This window comes from Colossoma macropomum, unplaced genomic scaffold, assembly GCF_904425465.1.
Source record: "Colossoma macropomum unplaced genomic scaffold, Colossoma_macropomum, whole genome shotgun sequence".
Classification (NCBI taxonomy): Eukaryota; Metazoa; Chordata; class Actinopteri; order Characiformes; family Serrasalmidae; genus Colossoma; species Colossoma macropomum.
Genome location: NW_023494787.1, coordinates 12,147,936 through 12,169,558, shown reverse-complemented (window position 1 = coordinate 12,169,558; position 21,623 = coordinate 12,147,936). Strand labels below are relative to the sequence as shown.

Genomic DNA, 21,623 nt, shown 5'->3' with positions numbered 1-21,623 from the left:
CACTCTCTCACACAGAGAGTGAGTGTGTGTGTGTGTGGGTGGAGGTGGCTGTGTGTAATGGAGAGGTAAAGTAACTGTCTGTATGTGTTTGTGTACATCTGTTCAGGGTCTCCAGCCACTAGAGCGCACTTGACTAGAATACATTAATGATAGCTTGACTTTTCACACAGAACTCAAACATTCAATCAAAACATCCTTGACTTGATAATACAAGCAAAGTACAGTTTTAAATAAATTCAAAAATGTTATTGGCTTAGTTTTGTTAGTTTTGTTTTTGGCGCTTTAGATTTAACGTCTTCAGATATGTCTTAATCATTTTTGATGGATGTTAAGACAAGAGGCCTGATAAGTAGTAGATAACCACAAACTCACCTTGTGAGTCACTGACAATAAAAATGAAAAGATAAGAGCAGCCAGAGAAGTGGGTGTATTGCACAATCTACTTGCTATCTATTTTTCACTGTAAGCCAGCAGTAATGAGTTCTCTGTAATAGAGAAAAGTTAGCATTAGCAACTAATGACAAAAGAAAGTGCCACTGGCATAAAACTGTAGTATAAAAGGTGGTAAAATTGTCCTAATTTTAATAAAGATTATGTAGCTACAATATCCAGTCAGACTACAGAAGTTGACTTAGCTGGCTAATCACCACCCTGCTATTAAAACTAGCATAGATTCACATGCCTGGTCAGCAGAAAAAACAGCATATGGTTTGTGTTGTGTTATGTTGTGTTATGTATGTTGGTAGGCTGGTCAACCAGCATGGCTATGCTGGGTGACTAGCTAAACCAGCATCAGACCAACTTAGACAAGCATGGAATGCATGCTAGTCTGTCCTGTTTAACTCATGTTGGCACACTCTATGTTACTTGGAATCACTTGAAATCATAATTTCGACCATACTAACAAGTTTATTTTATTTTTCATTCACTTAAGCAGAGGCAGTTTGCTGGTAGAAAAATGAATGGGCTAGCTCATAAAGCTCAACATGGCTGTATTAGAGAATTTTCTGTGCTTCAGTAAAAAGAGCTAACTGCCTTATTGGTCGGGAACACTGCTGATTGTGGAGATATGAACATGCATAGTTGCAGGAAGAACCCAAAATCACAACTTTGTTTCAAATGCTACAAACTATTTATGCTTTATTTTTACCAGTAATTTAAAATATATCGCTGTTGTCCAAAAAAAAAAAAAATCTCCAAAATGATAACTTTACAGGAAAAGAGAAAACCTACTTTACTTTGAATGTAAGTCAATGGAACCAGAATTTTTTCCAAGTAATTTTGGGCCATTTCTTTTGGTCCATTCTTCATGAAATTTACGTACAATGTAAAGGGCAACAGGCATTTTCACATTATGTCAAAAACTGAAAAACTATAATTTATTGTTATAAAAACAATATTTTTTAAGTGTGTTAAAGTGGCTTTACTTTCAGGTTTATAGGTCTCCTCTCTTTCAAAGAGACAGGAGCCTGGCCTTATATTATTGGAAATAACTGTCCGATGGCCATTCAATGAACAGACTTAACCAAACATTGTATGATATATGCAAAGTAACCCAAATTTGTTTATCAGATTACATAAAAAGCTAATTTGTTGACTTGGTATGTGCATGGTGCAGGCTAGGCTAACTTCTGTCTTGGTGATTAGGTAGCTAAGTGAACTGTTTAGCTAGGTTAGCCCCAGTAGCTATGTAAATTAAGTGAACTTCGGAAAAGTCCCAAAGTCCCATACCAATTTTACCCTTTGAGGCTACTGGTAGCCCAGTCCCACCACCACTTTCCTCAAATGGTTATAATAGATATGTAATATATGCTTTTCTTAATATTTTGCATATGAATGCACAGGAGAGGAGTGTCTTTGCACATTTGTGTATGTATGTATCTTACCCTGGGTTTTGAGAGATGAATACTTGTTGAATCCCACACCCAAGTTATTATGGGGATGAGAGAGAGTGATAGCAGGACCAAGAGACGGAAGAGCAGCGTTATTCAGATGATTATGATCTACAGAGGGGGAGAGAGACAGGGAGAGAGAGATAGAGAGGGAGAAGAGGAAAGTAGTTCAATTAGTAAGTTAGTAAGAGTCATTTGCAACTGCAAAACTGCATGTTAGAGTGAAGTGAGATGGTTAATAGGGAATATTCAAGCAGGTGGGTGTATATTGATGGATCTGTGTGCATGTCAGGGTTTCTGTTAGCCAGCATTTGACTGGAAAAAACTCATTTTAAAATCCAGCCAGACACAATGTCAATTAAAAATCTTTGTCCAAATAAATATAGAATTAAGTGAGTAAAAGAGTTGCTACCCTGTTAAATGCTGTATCCTGAGATTTAACTAGTAGCTTCCTACATTTTCATTTTTTATAACGAATGTAGGAATACATGCTGAAAAAAATGTTTAAATGTCACCAATATCAAAGCTAGACTATGGCAAGTTAGCCTGTATGCCTTTAAACAGTTCACAGCCATGCTCTAATGTTGTCTACATAAACTTTATTTCATCATTTATGACTGGCAAAGCATGTTTATACTAATCAAATGGTCAATAAAGACATTTACACCTTATCAAGAAATATGGACCAATAAATGCTCTCTGCTTCTTCTCCATGATGCTGTTCGGGAGCAGTTCAGGTTTGCCGTTCATGGCACGTTACTCTGGTTGAAAACTTAAAAAGGGTAGATTTGTTGGCAGTATCCATAGAGACACAGAGAAAAAAAGTGCCTGGCACCCCAATATAGTCATTGATAATTCCACCTGTTAGTTAGGTCCCTGTCTACCCCCCACAGAGAGCAAGGCCTATTATGCTCTTTTACTCCTGGTCATGGAGAACTGTGGCATTGTTCGCACTAGTAGTTTTATTTTTATTTAACCACATTAGCGCTAACATTTATTTTGAAATGTTTATGCTTGAGTGTGACAGTCCCTCACATCTTCATATTAGTGTTTAAAATAAATTAATGATAAAATATGAGTAAATTCATGATAAATATGAGTAAATTGGTTAATAAGTATTAGCAGCACTCGACCTTCGTTCCATATATTGTCCTTCCAAAACTTTGTTACCTGAAGAAGTCTAGGCCCACTATTACAGCCTCAAAATCTTATTTTCTTGTTTATGTAAATATGTCTTCAATGTCATTAAAAAAACTTTTTCTTTTGACAGTGACAATCTACACTATAAGCCCAAAAGTATTCAGACAGTCCTTCTAATTAGTGAATTGGCTACTTTATTTGCCCTATTGCACTATTGCGCAGCTTGTATAATATCCATAGAAAAGCATTGCAGATAGAAAGGGATGCTTTGGAACAGCTGCCCACGAGCCTGAGGTCACCATGCCCAATGTCAAGCATTAGCTAGAGGGGGATAACCCCCCCCCCACCCACCCACCCCAGCACTGGGAAGAAGAACAATGGAACTATATTCTCTGGAGTGATGGATTTGGAGTGGTTTGTAATCCAGAACTGTTCATCCAACATCTTTTTCAACCATTCCCTTTAATTAGTCACTCATCTGTATCTCATCTTTATTTTTTTGCTTTTAGCAGTGCATTCAGTAAGCATCTTGAACTTAAGTTTGACCTTGAGATGTGCGGAGAGACAATGTGTGTGTGTATATGTGTGAGTGAGTGGGGGCTTGATGGAATGATGGATGAACTGAAAGAGTAAGAGCTGAAGTAAAAGAGCAGTGGAGCGATAGTGAAAGAGGGAAAGAGTGTGAATAGATTTTCAGTCTCACGTGAGCCACACAACAGATGGCACAATACACACCTTTTTGTGTGTGTGCGCACATGCGTGTGTGTGTGTGTGTGTGTCAGGTGCACTAATCTCTAGTGTAAGTACACTCCAAGCTAATCAGCTTACACACACACATGGAGAAAGAGAGAGAGAGAGAGAGAGAGAGAGAGAGAGAGTTTAAAAGAAAAAGATACAAGGAAAGATTATGAAAGAAAAAGACAGAGATAGAGAGGAGTGAGAGAGGAGAGAGAGAAACAAAGACAAAGCAAGCAATAGAGAAAGACAGAGAAGGAATGAAAGAGGATATTTGAAATATTTGTTTCTTGTTATAATCTATCTATCTATCTATCTATCTATCTATCTATCTATCTATCTATCTATCTCTACACACACACGCACACACAAAACCTTGAACCTACAGAGACAGAGAGAAAGAGAGAGATTAAGCTTCTTTATGAGGATTGTCTCTCTTTTCCTCTCCTAACATCCCTCTCTTTTCTTCATTAGCTTCTCTTAAGCACACACACACACACACACACACAGACACACACACATACACATACACGCACATACACATGTGCACGTCATTGTTTGACTGACATTGAGACTTAATTGTCTGTCAGTATGTCTAATGGATTACATGGAGAGTGTGCACTGTGCATACACACAGAGAGACAGTCAGAGAGAGAGAGAGAGAGAGAGAGAGAGAGAGAGAGAGAGACCATGGCTCATCTTTCTGTCCAAGCTATGTGCTTGTGTTGGATCACAGCCAGGGAACTTTCCATCAATTGAATTGGAGGACTCTCTCTCTCTCTTTCTCTCTCTACCTCCTGTCTATCTAAATATGCATAAATATACACACTCCATGTATCTGCATCTCACACAGTCCTTCTTCTCATACAGACTGGGCTTATTTATACAACTCTTTTCAGTATAGTTTGATTAGTAAAGCTCTTTCTACTACACCAGCCATCTCAAGTCAACTTTTATACAAAAATACAGGTGTAGCCACACAATAATCTTTACTGATGGACAAATTGTCACAGAAAAAAAGAAGAACCACTGAGAGGAACTAAGACTGAAAACGCTCCTCTAGGATACATGGACTAAAGCGCGGAAAAGTTGAGGTATTATGATGGCTGCTAGTGTTGTTTTCAGTTACCAGACATAATTTTGCCCTTTTGCACAGATGTCAGAGTGTCAGAACCCACTTAAGTGAGTCTATTTGAGATGACTTATCAACTTGAAACTGTTTGAAACAAGATTTAGGAATTTGCATAGTGCTACTTTGTGTAGTATAAGCTTCCATTACCTGTTAGCTATATTAGCATTTGTAGCTCCAGTGCAAATCTAAAGCAAACTTCACCACATATGTCTTGACTGATCGATTTGGGATAAATTGGAAATCATGGGTACAGTCTTGTGCAAATGAAGACATGGGTACTGTCTTATGCAAATGAAGTGAAAAACAACATGCAATGGAAAAACTCATGAATAAATGTCAGCACACATTCTATGTTTTATTCAGCAAATGAACAGTAGCTGGCATGTGCATGTATCACGTGTTTGTCATTTTACGGAGAAAATCAACAAACTGTCATTTGACCAGGGGTCATGAGACTGTAAGACTGTTTGCATGAGACTGTAAGTTCGATTTTTGGCCAAAACATCACTTTAAGAGTGGAGCTCTGCATCAAAGACACTGTGTGTCCTTGTTAAAGTGATGAGTAAAATGACCTCTCTCAGTCCATAAATCACTCTGCGCTCTCCTGAGTTAAAGTGATTCTTACAGCGGAGCAGTGTGTGTGAACACGCAGTCACACTCAATCAGTGTAACGTTTAATTAAGTAAATGACCCGCAGCTGCTGAAGGGTGCGGGAGAAAGTTTCAGCCCACAGCAGAGTCCAAACTGAAACATCTGTCCGTTTCCTTACGCTGAAGAAATGAAATGACCTCTGACACTGGCCTCTCTGGAGTGGACACAGTGACACAATGAGGGTGAAGTGCAGGCCAGCGGCTTTCAGTTCAAACTACATGCAGTTTGCCAGCCATACAGGTTTGGGGATGCTTAACTTTCCACAAATGTTTGTAATGAATGACCATGTTTACTTTGTTCACATGTCAGTTTGCAGTTTAGACCTAAACCTCTTTTCTTCTTTTTTAGAAAAACTGCAAAACTGAAGGAACAATAGAAGTTTATGTATTAATGCCATTTAATAATGCCCATGGATTTTATTCCTTTGTTGTGATGTCAGCACTCATCAGAACTTTCAGTGGGATTTGTACAGCCAGGATTCAAACACTGGATTAGAATATTCAGTCCTGAATGCTGACACAACAGCTTAATTATGCCCATTTATCACATCTGTCTGCTGATTTGTCTTCCCACAACATACAGCACATCCTTAAGGTGCAGACAAAACACAGTAACATTTCGCTGCTGTTGGAAGAAAACCTTGTATCTCCATTTTTGTCGTTTTTGACATAATTTGAAAATGCTTGTTGCCCTTTGAAAGAAATGAAAGAAATGGCCCAAAATGACTTGGAAAAACGTCTGGTTCCATTGACTTACATTAAAAGTAAAATAGGTTTTTTCCTTCTCCTACAAAGTTATCATTTTGGAGATACAAGGTTTTCTTCAACAGCGATTTGCAACACTAATTTGTTCTGTTGATATTTGAGGCATGTGTCAGAGCCAAAGCATAACTAAGTTAAGCGAATGCAAACACCCACAAGAACCTCAAACTTATCCCAGCATTAAGTAACCTTTGTGATTAACTCTTATAAGGCTATTTTGAAACACCTTATATTTGTCTGTTCCAGTGACTATAAGAACTATTAAGGCATGTCAAAAACCTGCTTATTCGTCACTCTGGGTGGTCAGCTGGAGGGCATATCGCTGCTGTCGGAACAAAATCTCCAAAATGTTAACTTTACAGGAGAAGGAAAAAACATTCTTAACTTTGAATGGAAGTTAATGAAACTAGATTTTTTTTCCAAGCACTTTTAGAGCATTTCTGTTGATCCATTCATCATGAAATTTTGGCACATTATAAAAGTCAGCTAGCATTTTCAAATTCAGTAGTACAAAATGGCAAAAATGGAGATACAAGGTTTTGCTCAGACAGCAGTGCTATGCACAAAAATTGGCCTGAAGAGTTTCAGTGTGAGCTTTTAACAGATGTTTGGAAAAAAAAAATAATAAACTGGCAAAACCTGCTCTTTAGTGAGGGGATGATCTTCTTCCCGGTTAAAGTGGTCCATAATCACTCTGCTCCAGGTTTTCTATTTCCTGTTCAATGTTCAAAACTTTCTGTAATCACTATATACACAAACTCTACTCCAAATACAGGTCTATATTTTTGATACATTTTTATTTAATACTATCATCATGCTTGTTACTCTGCAAGCATTGTATTAACACTGTTATGTCATTGTTTAGTTTTGGTTGGAAACAAAACTTGCAAACAGAAACGTAGCCAATTAGAATTTTTTCCCTGTCGTGTTTAGGTAGATACAGCCAAGTTACAGCCAAGCTCTCTAATTGGTTTGGACTTCAGGAGCTGGACAGAAGGCCTTACACATTAAATTAGCCACCAGCATAAAAGAAGAATGTCAGAGGAATCATCCAAACATGTGATTTATGAATGAGTTGGACCAATTTAGTGAGAAAACACATCACTCAAGATCTTTTGGAAGTTCTACATACGCCACTGACTGCAAATATGAGCCGTACTTTAAGGTTTCAGTCAGCTGTAAGAAATACAAAACAGCAGCAGTTCAATGCCAGGACTCTTTACCAGAGGAGTCACTGAAAAACTGCTACATATAAGGTAAATAATGTCTAACGTCCATTGGCAGATCAGTTTACTTGTTTTAAGGAATAATGAAGATAATTTTGTTTCTGTATTGATTTTTGTATGAGTTAAATAATCACACAATATTCTTACAACAGTATCACAATGAGAAATATTAGATATTAGAAGTTTACACTTGCTAAGATATCATCTTTTGCAGTGTGAAAGTGAGTCCAAACATTTGATGGGTAGTGTGTGATGAGATCAGTGTGCTACATTCCGAGTTCTTATGAACATTTCCATCAGCTCTAGGTCTGTTTACACATTCACAGAACCACAGCCATTCACCATTCATGTTTTGCAGCTTTGTAAACACATTTCTGATCCATGCAGATAAAAAAAATGGTGAGATCCACCGTGTCAGTCTATTTTTAAAGCCGTGACTAAAATGACTACTGTAAACCTGAGTTAAAGTGATTCTCATATTTGATTCTCCAGATAAAAGATCCCAACTGAGGAGAATTCAAGCCTGGCAACATAATCAAATCATCTAATAATGTATTAATCTAATAGTCTTTACACGCACAGGTGGAGAGCAGCTTCTGATTCAATCAGTCACACTCCACATCACTGTCTAATGCTCAGATCTCTCGCTCTGTCTCTCCTTTAGCTCTTTTCTCCTTCATTTCCTCTCTCTCTTTTCTTTCTCTCCATCTCTCTCTACCTGTCTCTCCCTTTTCTCTCTCTTACTGTCTCTGACCCTCTGTCTCTCTCTTTCACCTTCGGTCTCTCTATTTTTTCTCTTTCTTTCTCTCTCACACACTCCCACTCTGTTCTTCTATCTATATATTTCTCTTTTTCTCTTGTTTCTCGATTATTCCCCTTTATACCCCCGTCTTTTTATCTCTCTATCTTTCTTTCTTTCCCATTTTCAGTCTTTCCCTCTGTTCTCTCTTTTTCTCTCTCTCTCCCTTCATCTCTATTTTTCTCTCATTTTCTGTCTCTTTGTTTCTCTCACACTCTCCCTATGTCTCTCTTTTTTGCTATATATATATATATATCTTTCTTTCTTTCTTTTTCTTTCTTTTTCTTTCTTTCTTTCTTTCTCATTTTCTGTCTATCCATCTGTCCTCCCTCCTTCTTTCTCTTTTTCTCACTCTCTCCCTCTATCTTTCCTTTTCTCTGCCTATAACTTTCTTTCTTTGTTTCTCTTCCATTTTCTCTCTCCCGTTGTCCTCTTTTTCTTTCTCTCCCACTCTATATCTCTTTTTGTGTATATTTTTATTTCTCTTTCATTTCTACCTCCTTCTGTCCTCTCTCTCTACACCTCTTGTTTCTGAATCCTTCTATATTGTCCACCCTTATTCTCTCTCTCATTCTCTTTCTACATTTCTCTCTCTCACTCTCTCTCTCTGTTTTCATTTTTCTGTTTCTTTTTCCTACTCTTGTTCACTCTCCCTTTTTCTTTCTTCTCTTCATTCTATTAATTTCTCTTTCCCTACCACCTCTACCCACCTCCCTCTCTATCATGCTCTCTCTGTTTTGGCCTTTTTTGTACCACTGCGTGTCTAAGGTCCACTAAAGCTTGTGGTGTTTTGTCACACCACAGTTGGTGTATAAAATCATTTGTGCACTGAGTGAGAATTTGGGAGTAACATGAACACAGTCATGGCATTTGGAGTTTATTATAGTATGTAAACATTGTCAAAGTGTCAAAATGTACTGTTTTTACATTTATTGTTCAGGTCATACTGAACTGAAAAAAACTGAAAACTGCATGCTTTGAATAGTCCATGTTTGTGATGTCATAATCATAAACACATTCACAGATGATCTTCCATTCATCCTGCAGCACTTTTTCATTTCACTAGTGAAGATCTCAGCCAATCAGTGGTCATTTACATATATCTAGATCTGTCATGATCATTAAATTTTAGCTGATGATTAATTGCCATAAAAATATTTGCAATAATTGAAATTATTACCTCAAGAAAAAAGAACACCACTCACCACTGACCTCTATGTGTGTTATAGCACAGAAGTTAGAAATTAGAACTCTACATGTTTTTGCACAACCCATTATGTGTCTTAATAAATATGTTTTCATGCAGCAAAAAGAAACAAAAACATTTTTTGGATTGACCAGTATTTTTCCCTTTTTTCCCTGAGCTAACATTACATACAGTATAACAGCTTAGAAGATGTGTGCAAGTTCACTGGTCATTTTGATTAGTAAACAGAATGGGTGTATTTGCACTGTAATTGTGGTCAGCTGAAATTAGTGTGACAAGGTTAAATAATTGCATTAAAGTTTGTTTCTTAATAATTATGACAGGCCTACATGTATCAGTTGTAAAGGCACAGTAACATCACTGTTTGATTCTAAGGGATAAAGAGAAGTTGGGGGAAGGGGCAGATACAGCCCCCAGCTACAGTCATTAAGATCTATAAGATACCATTTCGTCTCCTTAGAATTATATGGTTCTATCTGTGTTCTGAGCAGTTTTGAGAGCAGTACTGACACCGTAAATGTATTCTAAATGTACAGTAAATGAGTTTTTTGGAACAGGCCAAATGCAGACAAAACCTTCTAATCCTATTATATGAATAGAATTATGAGGTTCTATCTGACAAAACATCAAAAGACACAATCATTTTAAAAGAGCACAAACAGTTTACTTGTAATTTGTTTTGAAGCAAAAGTAGCGTTGTAACACATGATGCTTTCTATGACATATTTATGCATTTATTTTCATTATTTGTTTATTTTTTATAACATTTACAGTATCTTTTTCTTATTAAAAAAAAAGCATTGATTGATGGATTAAGTATAAAGGTCAGTGCTAAATATTTTGTCCAGTGCAGAGGTCAATTTTAAGTAGGTACCATCAGTTAATGTTTCCTTTAGTTAGACAGCAACCAGCTACAGTAATAAACTGTCCCAGCGGGTAAGTGTAGCAGGTCAGTCTAAAGGCACTGTGAGGGTTTGTTTTATATCAGAAATGTTGACTCTAAAAAAGGAAAAGATGGATGAATGAATGAAATTAATGTTTATGTTGTAATTCAGAGCCCATCAGTTCATATGTACACTATTTAATTACCTTTAAGGCTTAATATTTATACAACTTAATAAGACTTTTTAAAGAACTTTAAGAAGACAGGCAGAGTTTTAGCAACATGTTTTCATGTTTCATAAAGTTTTATAAACTTTTCCCACAGTCACTGAGCAGTGCTGCAATATGACAAAGAAACTGAACCTGATTGGTCTTCTTGTGTGCAATCGAAGTGCTGACTGGCTCACAGATAGAACCTTCTAGAACTAAGATAGAGTTTGACTTTGGAGATGGAACCTTTTTTTCTAGCTAAAGAGTCCGAAAACACATACAACTTAAAAAACACCTCAAATAATGTTAAGAAGTTTTCACAGAATAAGAATATGTTTTGACAAAAATGTCAGATGGAACCTTATAATTCTAAGGTGACGATTTGTTGTCTTAACTTACAACAACAACAAAAAATGGCTCTTCAATGGCTATGTTTACGTGCAAAGATTTTTGCCAATCCGATTGAATACAATCCGATTACAGATTCAGACTGAGGTGTTTCTATGCACACTCTGTTCAACAATTTGATGGAAAATCTTTGTTTACATGCACACTACAAGTAATCCGATGCAAAATGACGTGCATGCGTGGAGTAGCGCTTAGACTAAATGTTACCATGACAGCGAACATCACGTGAGGTCCACCCGCCATGTTGAACGTTATAAACTTTCACCATGATGCGACGCACATGCGCAGAATGTACTTACATGTTCCGATTGGAATGTAAATGGATTCAGGTTATTATTCTTCTATTTAACAGATTATTTAGAGGTTTACCCACCTCGCTCAATCACATAGAAATTGTATTCAGAATGGCCTCAATCGTACTGGACTATTCCGATTGAGGTGTTTACATGGACCTGTTCTATTCCAAAAGAGCTATTAGTCGGATTATTATCGGATTATTAGGCTGCATGTAAACATGGCTAATGAGAAACGGCTCTTGTTGTTCATCTAAAAGATTTACTCAAAGAGCCACCTCGTTCATAAATGACGCATCACTATCCAGGACTAGGCTCACTGTCCTGGAAACTGACCCTTACATTGCGGCCTTTACTTAAACTTTCTTGATCTTCATGTGAAAGCCATTGTTAGTGTTTTACCTTTCTCTTTCCCTTTAATAGAGCAGTGGTTGAGTGAGTGTTGATTAAGTGACATGATAGTGGGTCACACACCCACTTTGGAGTTATGTAAGCTGGCAGAGCAGCTAAATGGTTATCGAACAGTAACTCATCAATGCTTTTTGAGGAGCTTCACTGTTTTTTCCATCAGTTTAGTCAGTAACATTTGACACAAAAATGAAACTGAATTTCAGAGAAAAGAAAAACATTTGAACGGTTAAATGTACAGGGATGTGCAAAACAACAGAATTACCACATACTCATACTCTGCCAATTTATCAGAAACACCTCCCACACAGGTGCACACTGTAAGTTTGCAGTTACAAACTGTAGACCATCTGTTGCTGTACAGTTTATCAGCCCTCTAACCATTCATCAGTGAAAAAGGCCACTAAAGGATCATGGCTGAACAGATATTATTTGGGTGGTGGATCATTCCCAGCACTGCAATGACATTCACATGATTGTGGCATGTTAACGTGTGTTGCGCTGGTATGTGCTTACACAGGCATTCAATTGTGCACACGTCTTGTACAATCTTCCTAGAAAAGCATTCACCAGTAGAATGGGATGCTCTGAAGAAGCCACACGTCACCATGAGTCACCATGCCCAATTCCAAAGGTCAGCTAGAGGGGTATGAATCCCCCAGCACTAGGCTGTGGAGCATTGGAACTGTGTTCTCTGGAGTGATGGAGCTCCATGTAAGACCTTTGGGATGAGTTGGAGTGATGTTTGTGATCCAGAACTAATCTTCCAGCATCACTCCCTGACCTCACTAATGATCTTGTGGCTGCATGCAATCTAAACCTCAGCAATGTTCCAACATCTAGTGTAAACTATTCTCAGAAGAGTAGAGTCTGCTACTGGAGAAAAGGGCAACACTCCCTATTAATACTCTTGATTTCTGTAGAATAGAGTGCATGTCACTTCTGTGCTGAGCAGGGGCGCTACCAGAGGTTTTCAGCCCCATGCAAAGATATCACATTGGTCCCCACTGCCACAGGCCATGTGATAGCAATAGCAACATAAAAACTTAGTACTAGCTTGGTTACTTAGTTGATAGCCAGCTGGCTATTTGAAACTGAAGCTTCAAAATTAGTTAACATTAGCAGGTCTGATCCACTCAGACCAGCGCAACACACACTAACACACCACCACTACATCAGTGTTACTGCAGTGCTGAGAATGATCCACCACCCAAATAGTACCTACTCTGTGAGGGTCCATGGGGGTCCGTCCACTGAAAAACAGGGTAAAGGGCGGCTTACAAAGTATGTAGAGAAACAGATGGACTACAGTTGGTAATTGTAGAACTACAAAGTGCACCTATATACAGTAGTAAGTGGAGCTGATAAAATGGACGAGCATAGAAACAAGGAGGTGGTCATAATGTTATGCCTGATCGGTGTATATAATTAAACAGTGTACAGCCTTTCAGTCTTTAGGGATTCTAAACTATTTGTTGGAAGCAGATTAAAAAGGAAGGCTTATAAAATCATCTAATCATAAAATGCATGTAGTTAAATGTAAACCTTGTTCTTTAATCAGAACACAGAGAGATGTATAAATATGCACTAGCGGAGTATACTGTGAGTCTCAGAACTCAAAACTTTCTCTTGTAATACTATGTTTGCCTTTAGTTTTATCTGTGCAGATAATTTGCCCAATAATATCACTTAACTCAGAAATATTTTCAGATTGTGATTGTGGATATGTAAAAAGTTACTCATTATGCAAGTAGTTTTCTGATGAACTTCTTATTTACTCTTGAGTAATTTCTTTTATGAATACTTTTACTTGTAATAAGTTCTTACTACATTAACAGCACATTTACTGTCAGTAATCTTTCCACTCCTAGAAGTCAGTATACAGAAGAGCTATAAAAAAAGAAAAAAGTCGGTATATGGCATAAAGAAAAAGTCGGTATATGGCATAAATGTGTGTATATGCTTTGAGTACGTCACTGCTTTAGGGGGAGAAATGAAACTTGGTAAAGTAGAAACTTTAGTAAATTGGTCAGTAGCTGTGGGATTACAATAAAGACATTTATAAAGCTGGAGTTTAAACAAGTGGGGAAAAATGAAACGCAACATCTGCGTGGTTGTGTGTGTGTGTGTGTGTGTGTGTGTGTGTGTGTGTGTGTGTGTGTGTGTGTGTGCTTCTCTGATATGAGAAACTTTTCAGAAGAGTTTTTCTTTCACTCTGATTACATCATACACACTCTGGTTCAGGATGAGTTTCACACACAGCTGGGAGACGGAGCTTCTCCAAACATCCACACACAATTATAACACACACTTACCCACCGATCCCCAGAGACGCGGAGGTAGAACAATAGAAGTTATGCAGCAGTTGACACACTTTTGCTGATGTTCCCCTTTTTTAATCAAAACCAAGCTATAACAACCGAAATAAACTAATTAATTTAATACATTACGTTAAACATTATTTATTAGTCTTATACATGTATGTATAAGGTGTTCTATTACATTAAAACTGTGCTATTTAGTATAAAATTATACAATTTTGTAGTTAATAACATATATGTAATTAATGGGAACATCAAAAAGTTATTAAGTGATAAATAATGTAATGTAATTATCTAATTACAGTAATTCCTTGATGAGTTATCTGCTTTAAGATTTGAACACAACTTTTTAAATACAAGGCATTATGTATATGAGCTTACTAACTTCATTCTGTATGCTACTTTTATTATTTGAGTGTGATTCTTGATATTAATTTTATTAGAACTTCATTCCAGAAGTTCATTTATTATTATTATTTCATTTTTAAATATTGTTATTAGAACATAATTTTACATATTATTTGTTTAGAACTTCATTCTGCTTATACATTTTCAGAACTTCCATTTAAATATTTATTTATTGTAACTATATTATGGAGCATCATTCTGGCTATTTATTATGACTTCATTATAGATATAAAGTTTTAAATGATTTTATTCTGGTTGTTATTTTTTAGAATCATTCTAGATATGAATTAACTATATTTCGGATGTTAACCATTTAAACATCAATCTGGGTATTTATTTATGATAACTTCTGTTCTGGATATTAATTTTATTTGAACTTCATTCTAGATATTAATTTTAGAACTTAATTCAGCTTATAAATTTTTAGAACTTCATTCTGGATATTTACTTATTATAACTATATTTTGGAACATCATTCTGGTTATTTATTATTAACTTCATTATATATATATATATATATATATATATATATATATATATATATATATATATATATATAAATTTATTATAAATTTATTTTGGTTGTTTTTAGAATCATTCTAGATATGAATTAACTTCATTTTGGATGTTATCCATTTGAATTTCAAGCTGGATATTTATTTATTATAACTTTTGTTCTGGATATATTTTTTTTAGAATTTCATTCTAATTAATTGTTTAGAACTTAATTCTGCATATAATTTTTTAGAACTTCATTCTGGATATTTACTTATTATAACTATATTTCTTCTGATTATTTTATATAGCTTCTTATAGATATTAAATTTTTAAATAATTTTATTCTGGTTGTTAATTTTTTAAAAATCATTCTACATATGAATTAACTATATTTTGGATGTTTGAACTTCAATCTGAATATTTATTTATTATAACTTCTGTTCTGGATTTTACATTTCTTAGAACATCATTCTAGATATTAATTATTAAGAACTTCATTCTGGATATTTATTCATTCTAACTACATTTTGTATGTTCAATTTATTAGAACTTCATTTTGGATATTAATTTTATTATAATGTAAATTTTATTTTTTTTATTATAATATAAATTAACCTCATTCTGGATGTTAACCTTTGGAACTTCATTTTGAACATATATATTTTTTTGAAATTCTCAAAGTTGTACAGCTTTTTAGTCATTATGAAATCATCTACAGCTCTGTTCATAATTCTTTATTCATATAAAACCTTTTCTCTCTATAACACTTGAAATCTATGAAGTTGTGGAGTAATACTATCATAATAGAATCACTGTACACACATACCTACAACAAAATTGGTTTTATATACACTATATTGCCAAAACTATTCGCTCATCTGCCTCCACACGCATATGAACTTGAGTGACATCCCATTCTTAATCCATAGGGTTTAATATGATATCGGCCCACCCTTTGCAGCTATAACAGCTTCAACTCTTCTGGGAAGGCTTTCCACAAGGTTTAGGAGTGTGGAAACCCATTCCATGAAGGTCTCTACGCTGTTCTTGAGCTAATCTGAAGGCCACATGAAGTTTGGAGGTCTGCAGTGATTGACTCTGCAGAAAGTTGGTGACCTCTGCGCACTATGCGCCTCAGCATCCGCTGACCCCGCTCTGTCATTTTACATGGCCTACCACTTCGTGGCTGAGTTGCTGTCATTCCCAATCACTTCCACTATAACACCACTGACAGTTGACTGTGGAATATTTAGTAGCGAGGAAATTTCACGACTGGACTTGCACAGGTGGCATCCTATCACGGTACCACACTGGAATTCACTGAGCTCCTGAGAGCGACCCATTCTTTCACAAATATTTCTAGAAGCAGTCTGCATGCCTAGGTGCTTGGTTTTATACACCTGTGGCCATGGAAGTGATTGGAACAACTGAATTCAATGATTTGGATGGGTGAGTGAATATTTTTGGCAATATAGTGTATATGACAATAGAGAATGGCACTTCCATTCACTGTATATAAAAAGCTATTTAGGCTCAAAAACATCTATTTAATTATATATTTATTTCGAGTTGTATGTATATAGATACATATATGCATACAGCTTTTCAATTCTGTTTAAAAAATAAATAATATTTTTTCATATTGTACCTTAAATGCATAAAAATCATCGTGCTCACATTGTGGTTCCACTTTCATGATGAGGACTGAGGGTGAGGAGCACAGAGTGAGGATAGTTTGATATGACACTGTGAATGATATCCTGATCAACAGTGTTTTATATATTATTTATCACACATTATGTCACTGGAGAGATGTTCCTGACCACACTGGAGTCCCCGCTAAAACTCTGTAAAACTCCTGTGCCTCTTCTCTGAGGGCACAACATCCCTCAGGGGCCGCCCAATCACACGCACATCACCACGGAAGCAGCCTGGCTCATTAATAGTGCATCAGCTCGCTCAGGAAGAAAGAGCAAGAAACATGCATATTCATATTCATATCTGCATTTAAACATGACCAGTCGCAGAGAAAGAGAGAGAGAGAGAGAGAGAGAGAGAGAGAGAGAAAGAGAGAGAGAGTATGTATGTATAATGGAGGAAACTATAAAAGCTAAACCAGAGAATTTGAGTGTGAGAGTACGGGAGATAAACAGAAGATGAAGAGAGAGAGAAAGAGAGAGAGAGAGAGAGAGAGAGAGAGAGGGAATGGGGAAACTTATAGAAAGTGTTATACAATCTCTTAGTAGCTACAGGCCTGCAGTTGTGGGTGAATGTGTGTGTGTGTGTGTGTGTGTGTGTGTGTGTGTGTGTGTGTGTTGTAGTAATGTTACACAATCTCTGTCAGCTCTGCTCTATTCACCGCTCTCTGATGTAATGTGATGGATAATCGGAAATGACAGTGATACCATGTACGTGTGTGTGTGTGTGTGTGTGTGGGTGTGTGTGTGTGTGTGTGTGTGTGCATGTGTACATTTTGGAGTTTCTGTAATTTCTACCTCCATTGCAACTGTGTTGATGACAACGTTGTGTGCCACTAATAGGCATATGTCCAGTGGGTTTGTGGGATCACAACCTACCCAATAATTATAACCTTTCCACAGAAACCCCTCAATAATATAGAAGGTTTATTACCAAATAATTATTATTAAGATTTATTATTGAGGGGTTTCTGTGGAAAGATTATAATTATTGGGTAGGTTGTGATCCCACAAACATTGTTTTACTGATACATAACAAATGCTACAGTAAATAAATGTATCAGTTTTTTGACATTGACACACACTTAAGTTTCACTCTTATGTTCCACCATCACATTAAAATTATTTTATCTATTTTAACTTAACTATATTTTACTAATTAATTTACCTAATATTACTTCTATAGTCCACTTACTATTGGCTATTATAATATGCTTCCAGGTATTAAAGCATTGGGGAAAAATGTGAATTTATGCTGTTGTGTTCAAATATCATTTTGTGTTCTTATGGTATGCATCGAAAAATTAAGAAGAGAGACAAAAGAGGCAGAGGCTGGCAGACAGGAGGTGATAATATAGATGTATTGTAACATAGGCTGGGAGTGAGGCAAGAAGTATAGCAGGAATGCTTAAAAATGGCAGAAATGTTAAAAGGGAGGAGACCGGTCACTGGTTGAAATATGAATGGGAAACACTGAACATGTCATCTGTTTGCAGAGAAAGTTTAAATAAAAGGGCCAATCAGATTGCTTGTTAAGCCATGAGTGGGAAAAATACCCCACCCCCCTCGTTGTGAGGATCTGCAGTAATCAGAACAACCTGAAAAAAACTCTTTTTTGTGAGTTTTTGACCCAAACGCTACAAAACAGAGCAAAGCAGACTTTTCTATAAGGACTTTGGGAACACATTGAAAGTCTTTTCACTTCTATTACGCAGTGTTCATATACATATATGTACAGAATACAGAATACAGAATATCATAGAATATCCTGTTCTGTTGAGCCCCTCCAAGGTTCCTCCTAATTTTACACCCTTATTGCTACTGCAGAGCTGAAGCACAAGTATGCACCCCCCCCAACACACACACACACACACACACACACATAAAGACACACACATACACAGACAACTCAACTACCTGAAGCCCTGGGTCTCTCTCACACACAGAGACTCTTAAAGTTCCTAAACGGCAGTTTGAAGTTTCTTCTTGTAGGCCTTATGTTTACTTTTAGTAGCTGAAATGGAAAAAATGACAATTGGAAATTCCACCCAAAAATGGATTCAGTGAATTTAAAGCCAACATATTTTTTCTCTCTTTCTTATGATGTTATATTGTTGTGTAAACATTTTGACATCATCGTGGGGACATTTTGCTATGAGTGTGTGTGTGTGTGTGTTGTGGCTAGGTGTAGCCCGATAGCGTCCAGTCCTGCAGAAGCACATGGAAGTACCCTTCTAAGATCAACTCACACTAGAATGTCATGTAGTCAGTCAGGCTCTGAAAATGATGTCAGACTGAATAATATTGCAGAGGAAACGAATGGAGTGGCTCCGCTGGGGAAAGATGTTTATGTAAATAAAATATTTGCATATTAATGGTCAATGTTTTCCATGTTAATGAATATTCACGCTTCTGTGAGTTATCACAGATACATCTGGTCCCGTGGAATCCACCAAAGTGGTAACTCATTAAATCTGAGACTCTGTGTTTGTGCATGTGTTTGGGCGCATGTTTGCGTGTGTGTGTGTGTGTGTGTGTGTGTTGAGAGTGAGCTGGCAAGTGTGTCACAGATCTCTGCATTAAGATCCACACGCCTGTATGAGTCAGTGTGTGTGTGTGTATGTTCCAGGATAAGTCAAAACACACACTCTCTCTCTCTCTTTCTCTCTCTCTCTCTATCTCTATACTCTGCCTCTCAATCGACTCTTTCTCTGCCTTTCTCTCACCTAGTCTCTCTCTCCTTGTTTCCCTCTATTTCTCTTTCTCCTCTCTGTCCTTTCTTTTTCTTCTGTTAGTCTCCCTCTCTGCCCCTCTTTCTTTTCTCTCTCTCTGCCTTCTTTCTGTTTCTCTCTTTCTCTTTTTCTGCCTCTCTCTGTTTCTTTCTCTCTCTCCCTCTCTCTGTCCTTTCTTTATCTGTCTCTCTCCATTTCCCTTTATTTCACTCTCTCTTCTTCTCTCTTTCCTTTCTCTCTCTGCCCCTCTCTCTTTTCTCTCTCTGCCTTCTTTCTGTTTCTTTCTTTCTCTGCCTCTCTTTCAGTTTCCCTCCATTTCTCTCTCCCTGTCTCTGTCCTTTCTTTCTGTCTCTCTCTTCGTTTCTCTCTATTTCTCTCTCACTCCGTCTCTCTGTCCTTTCTCTCTCTCTCTCGCTCTCTCTCTCTCTACTAGATTAAAATGGAGAGAATTATATAAAAAACCTTGATAAAATGTTTAATAGATGAGTGTGTGTGTAGCTACACGTCCTTGACATGTTAGTGAGTGTATGTACTATGTCTGTGTGAGTGTGTGTGTGTGTGTGTGTGTGTGTGTATGTGTATGCACTGTGTGTGTGTGTTACGGTTGAACCATCTCATTTGCTCTTCCATTCACCAGCCCAGCTTGATGTAATCTCTGCAAAGTGCTTACAAAGCACACGTGTGTGTCTGTGTGTGAATAATGACCCACTCCTGGAGACCTTGATTGACGCTTATAGATTCCAGCCCTCTGCTGACCTTTAATTGACCTCTAACCCTCACCACCCCCTCTTCCCAAACTGGTCGAGGGCCAGCACATTCTAAAAATTTGAAACCATTATTTTTAATCAAGGTTCACACATCATCTCCGACATTCAGCATCAGTGCTCGGCAACGTCCAGTACTGCTGTATTTCTCTGACAGCCACAGCGCACACTCAGCATTCCACTATTACTGCATTAAATTACACCCAGAACGAGACCACAAGAGATCGATAGTAGGTGACATGACTTAAAATTTCACTGAGATAAACAGACAAATGCTAATCATATGTTACCTCAGTTAATGTTACTAGCCTAACATTTTTCACCTCAGAAGACAGCATGTATGTAAAGAGTTTGTTAGCTGGTACCAAACATGATAAAATCACTAAGTGATGTTGGAAGTGATTCAATTAAGTCTTCAAAAGTAAACTGTAAAATGAGCCTAATGTTCGTCAGTGCTCTCACCATCAAGCATCCTATGTGGTATACCGTCAAGGGAAGGAAGTATTCTGACATTTTTGTTTTTGTTATTTAATATTTCAGTGCATATGTGGGCCATTCTACTGAATTAGTTCAACTGTGTTCCTTTAGTAAAGAAAAAAAAAACTAAGTATTAATTTTTTAGATCTTAGATATTTACAAGGATTTTGTTTTGATCTATTTAAACCAAAGACATTAACTGAGATAGTACCAAGCTAAATATTTAAATAAAAACAAGCTAGAAAGGCCTAAAGTCCTAAAAGCTTGATCATTTTGGGTGTATATTTCACCAGAAAACTAGATGAGAACGTTAAATGTCCAGGACATTTAATACAAAACTCACCTTCCACACTGTTCGTAATACAAAAAAATGCTACTTTTTTTGTGGCAGAAGGAATTGCCGATACTAAAGCTTGATGTAATATTTGATATAATATCCAGGGATGCTTTGCTTTACTTTTTAAATCTATTTTGAAGAACTATTATACTGTATTAAAGCAACAGAACGTTTGAGGTCCTGTGTTTTCAGCATCACGGCTGATTCAGGTGCCACAGATCATCACAGCCATGATGCTGAAAACACAGGACCTCAAATGTTATGTTGTTATATCCAACAAGACAGAAACTGCACTAAAGTGCGAGATATTTCATTTTTGATTTGGCCATCACCAAAAATATGGATTTCAGTAGTCTTGTCATGAACTTGAGGATTAAGGGTCAAATCGAGCAAATTTTAGCTGATAGCCCTGTCTTCACAACAAAAATACAAGCTACTTCTAAATGCCAGCTACTTGTAAATGCCAGCTAGTTTTCTCTTTCCACCTTATATGGTGTAGCATTTACAGAAATTAAACAAGAAACTGGCAAATAAGAAAATACTGCACCATGTAAGGTGGAACAGGAAATTTTAACAAGAAACTGGTGAAAAGGAAGCCAACTTCATCCGTTTTCTATTACCTGGTTTTGTTATTACATTACTGAG

General features: G+C 36.8%; 1 protein-coding gene across 1 annotated transcript in view; it reads right to left on the bottom strand.

Moving 5' to 3' along the window:
- The window catches only part of LOC118804881 (protein shisa-8), a 101,123-nt gene that overhangs the window by 11,718 nt on the left and 67,782 nt on the right, over positions 1-21,623 (bottom strand). Inside the window, exon 3 of the mRNA XM_036565495.1 lies at positions 1,887-2,003. Within this exon, the coding sequence (XP_036421388.1) occupies positions 1,887-2,003 (117 nt within the window). The remainder of the gene's footprint in view (positions 1-1,886; positions 2,004-21,623) is intronic.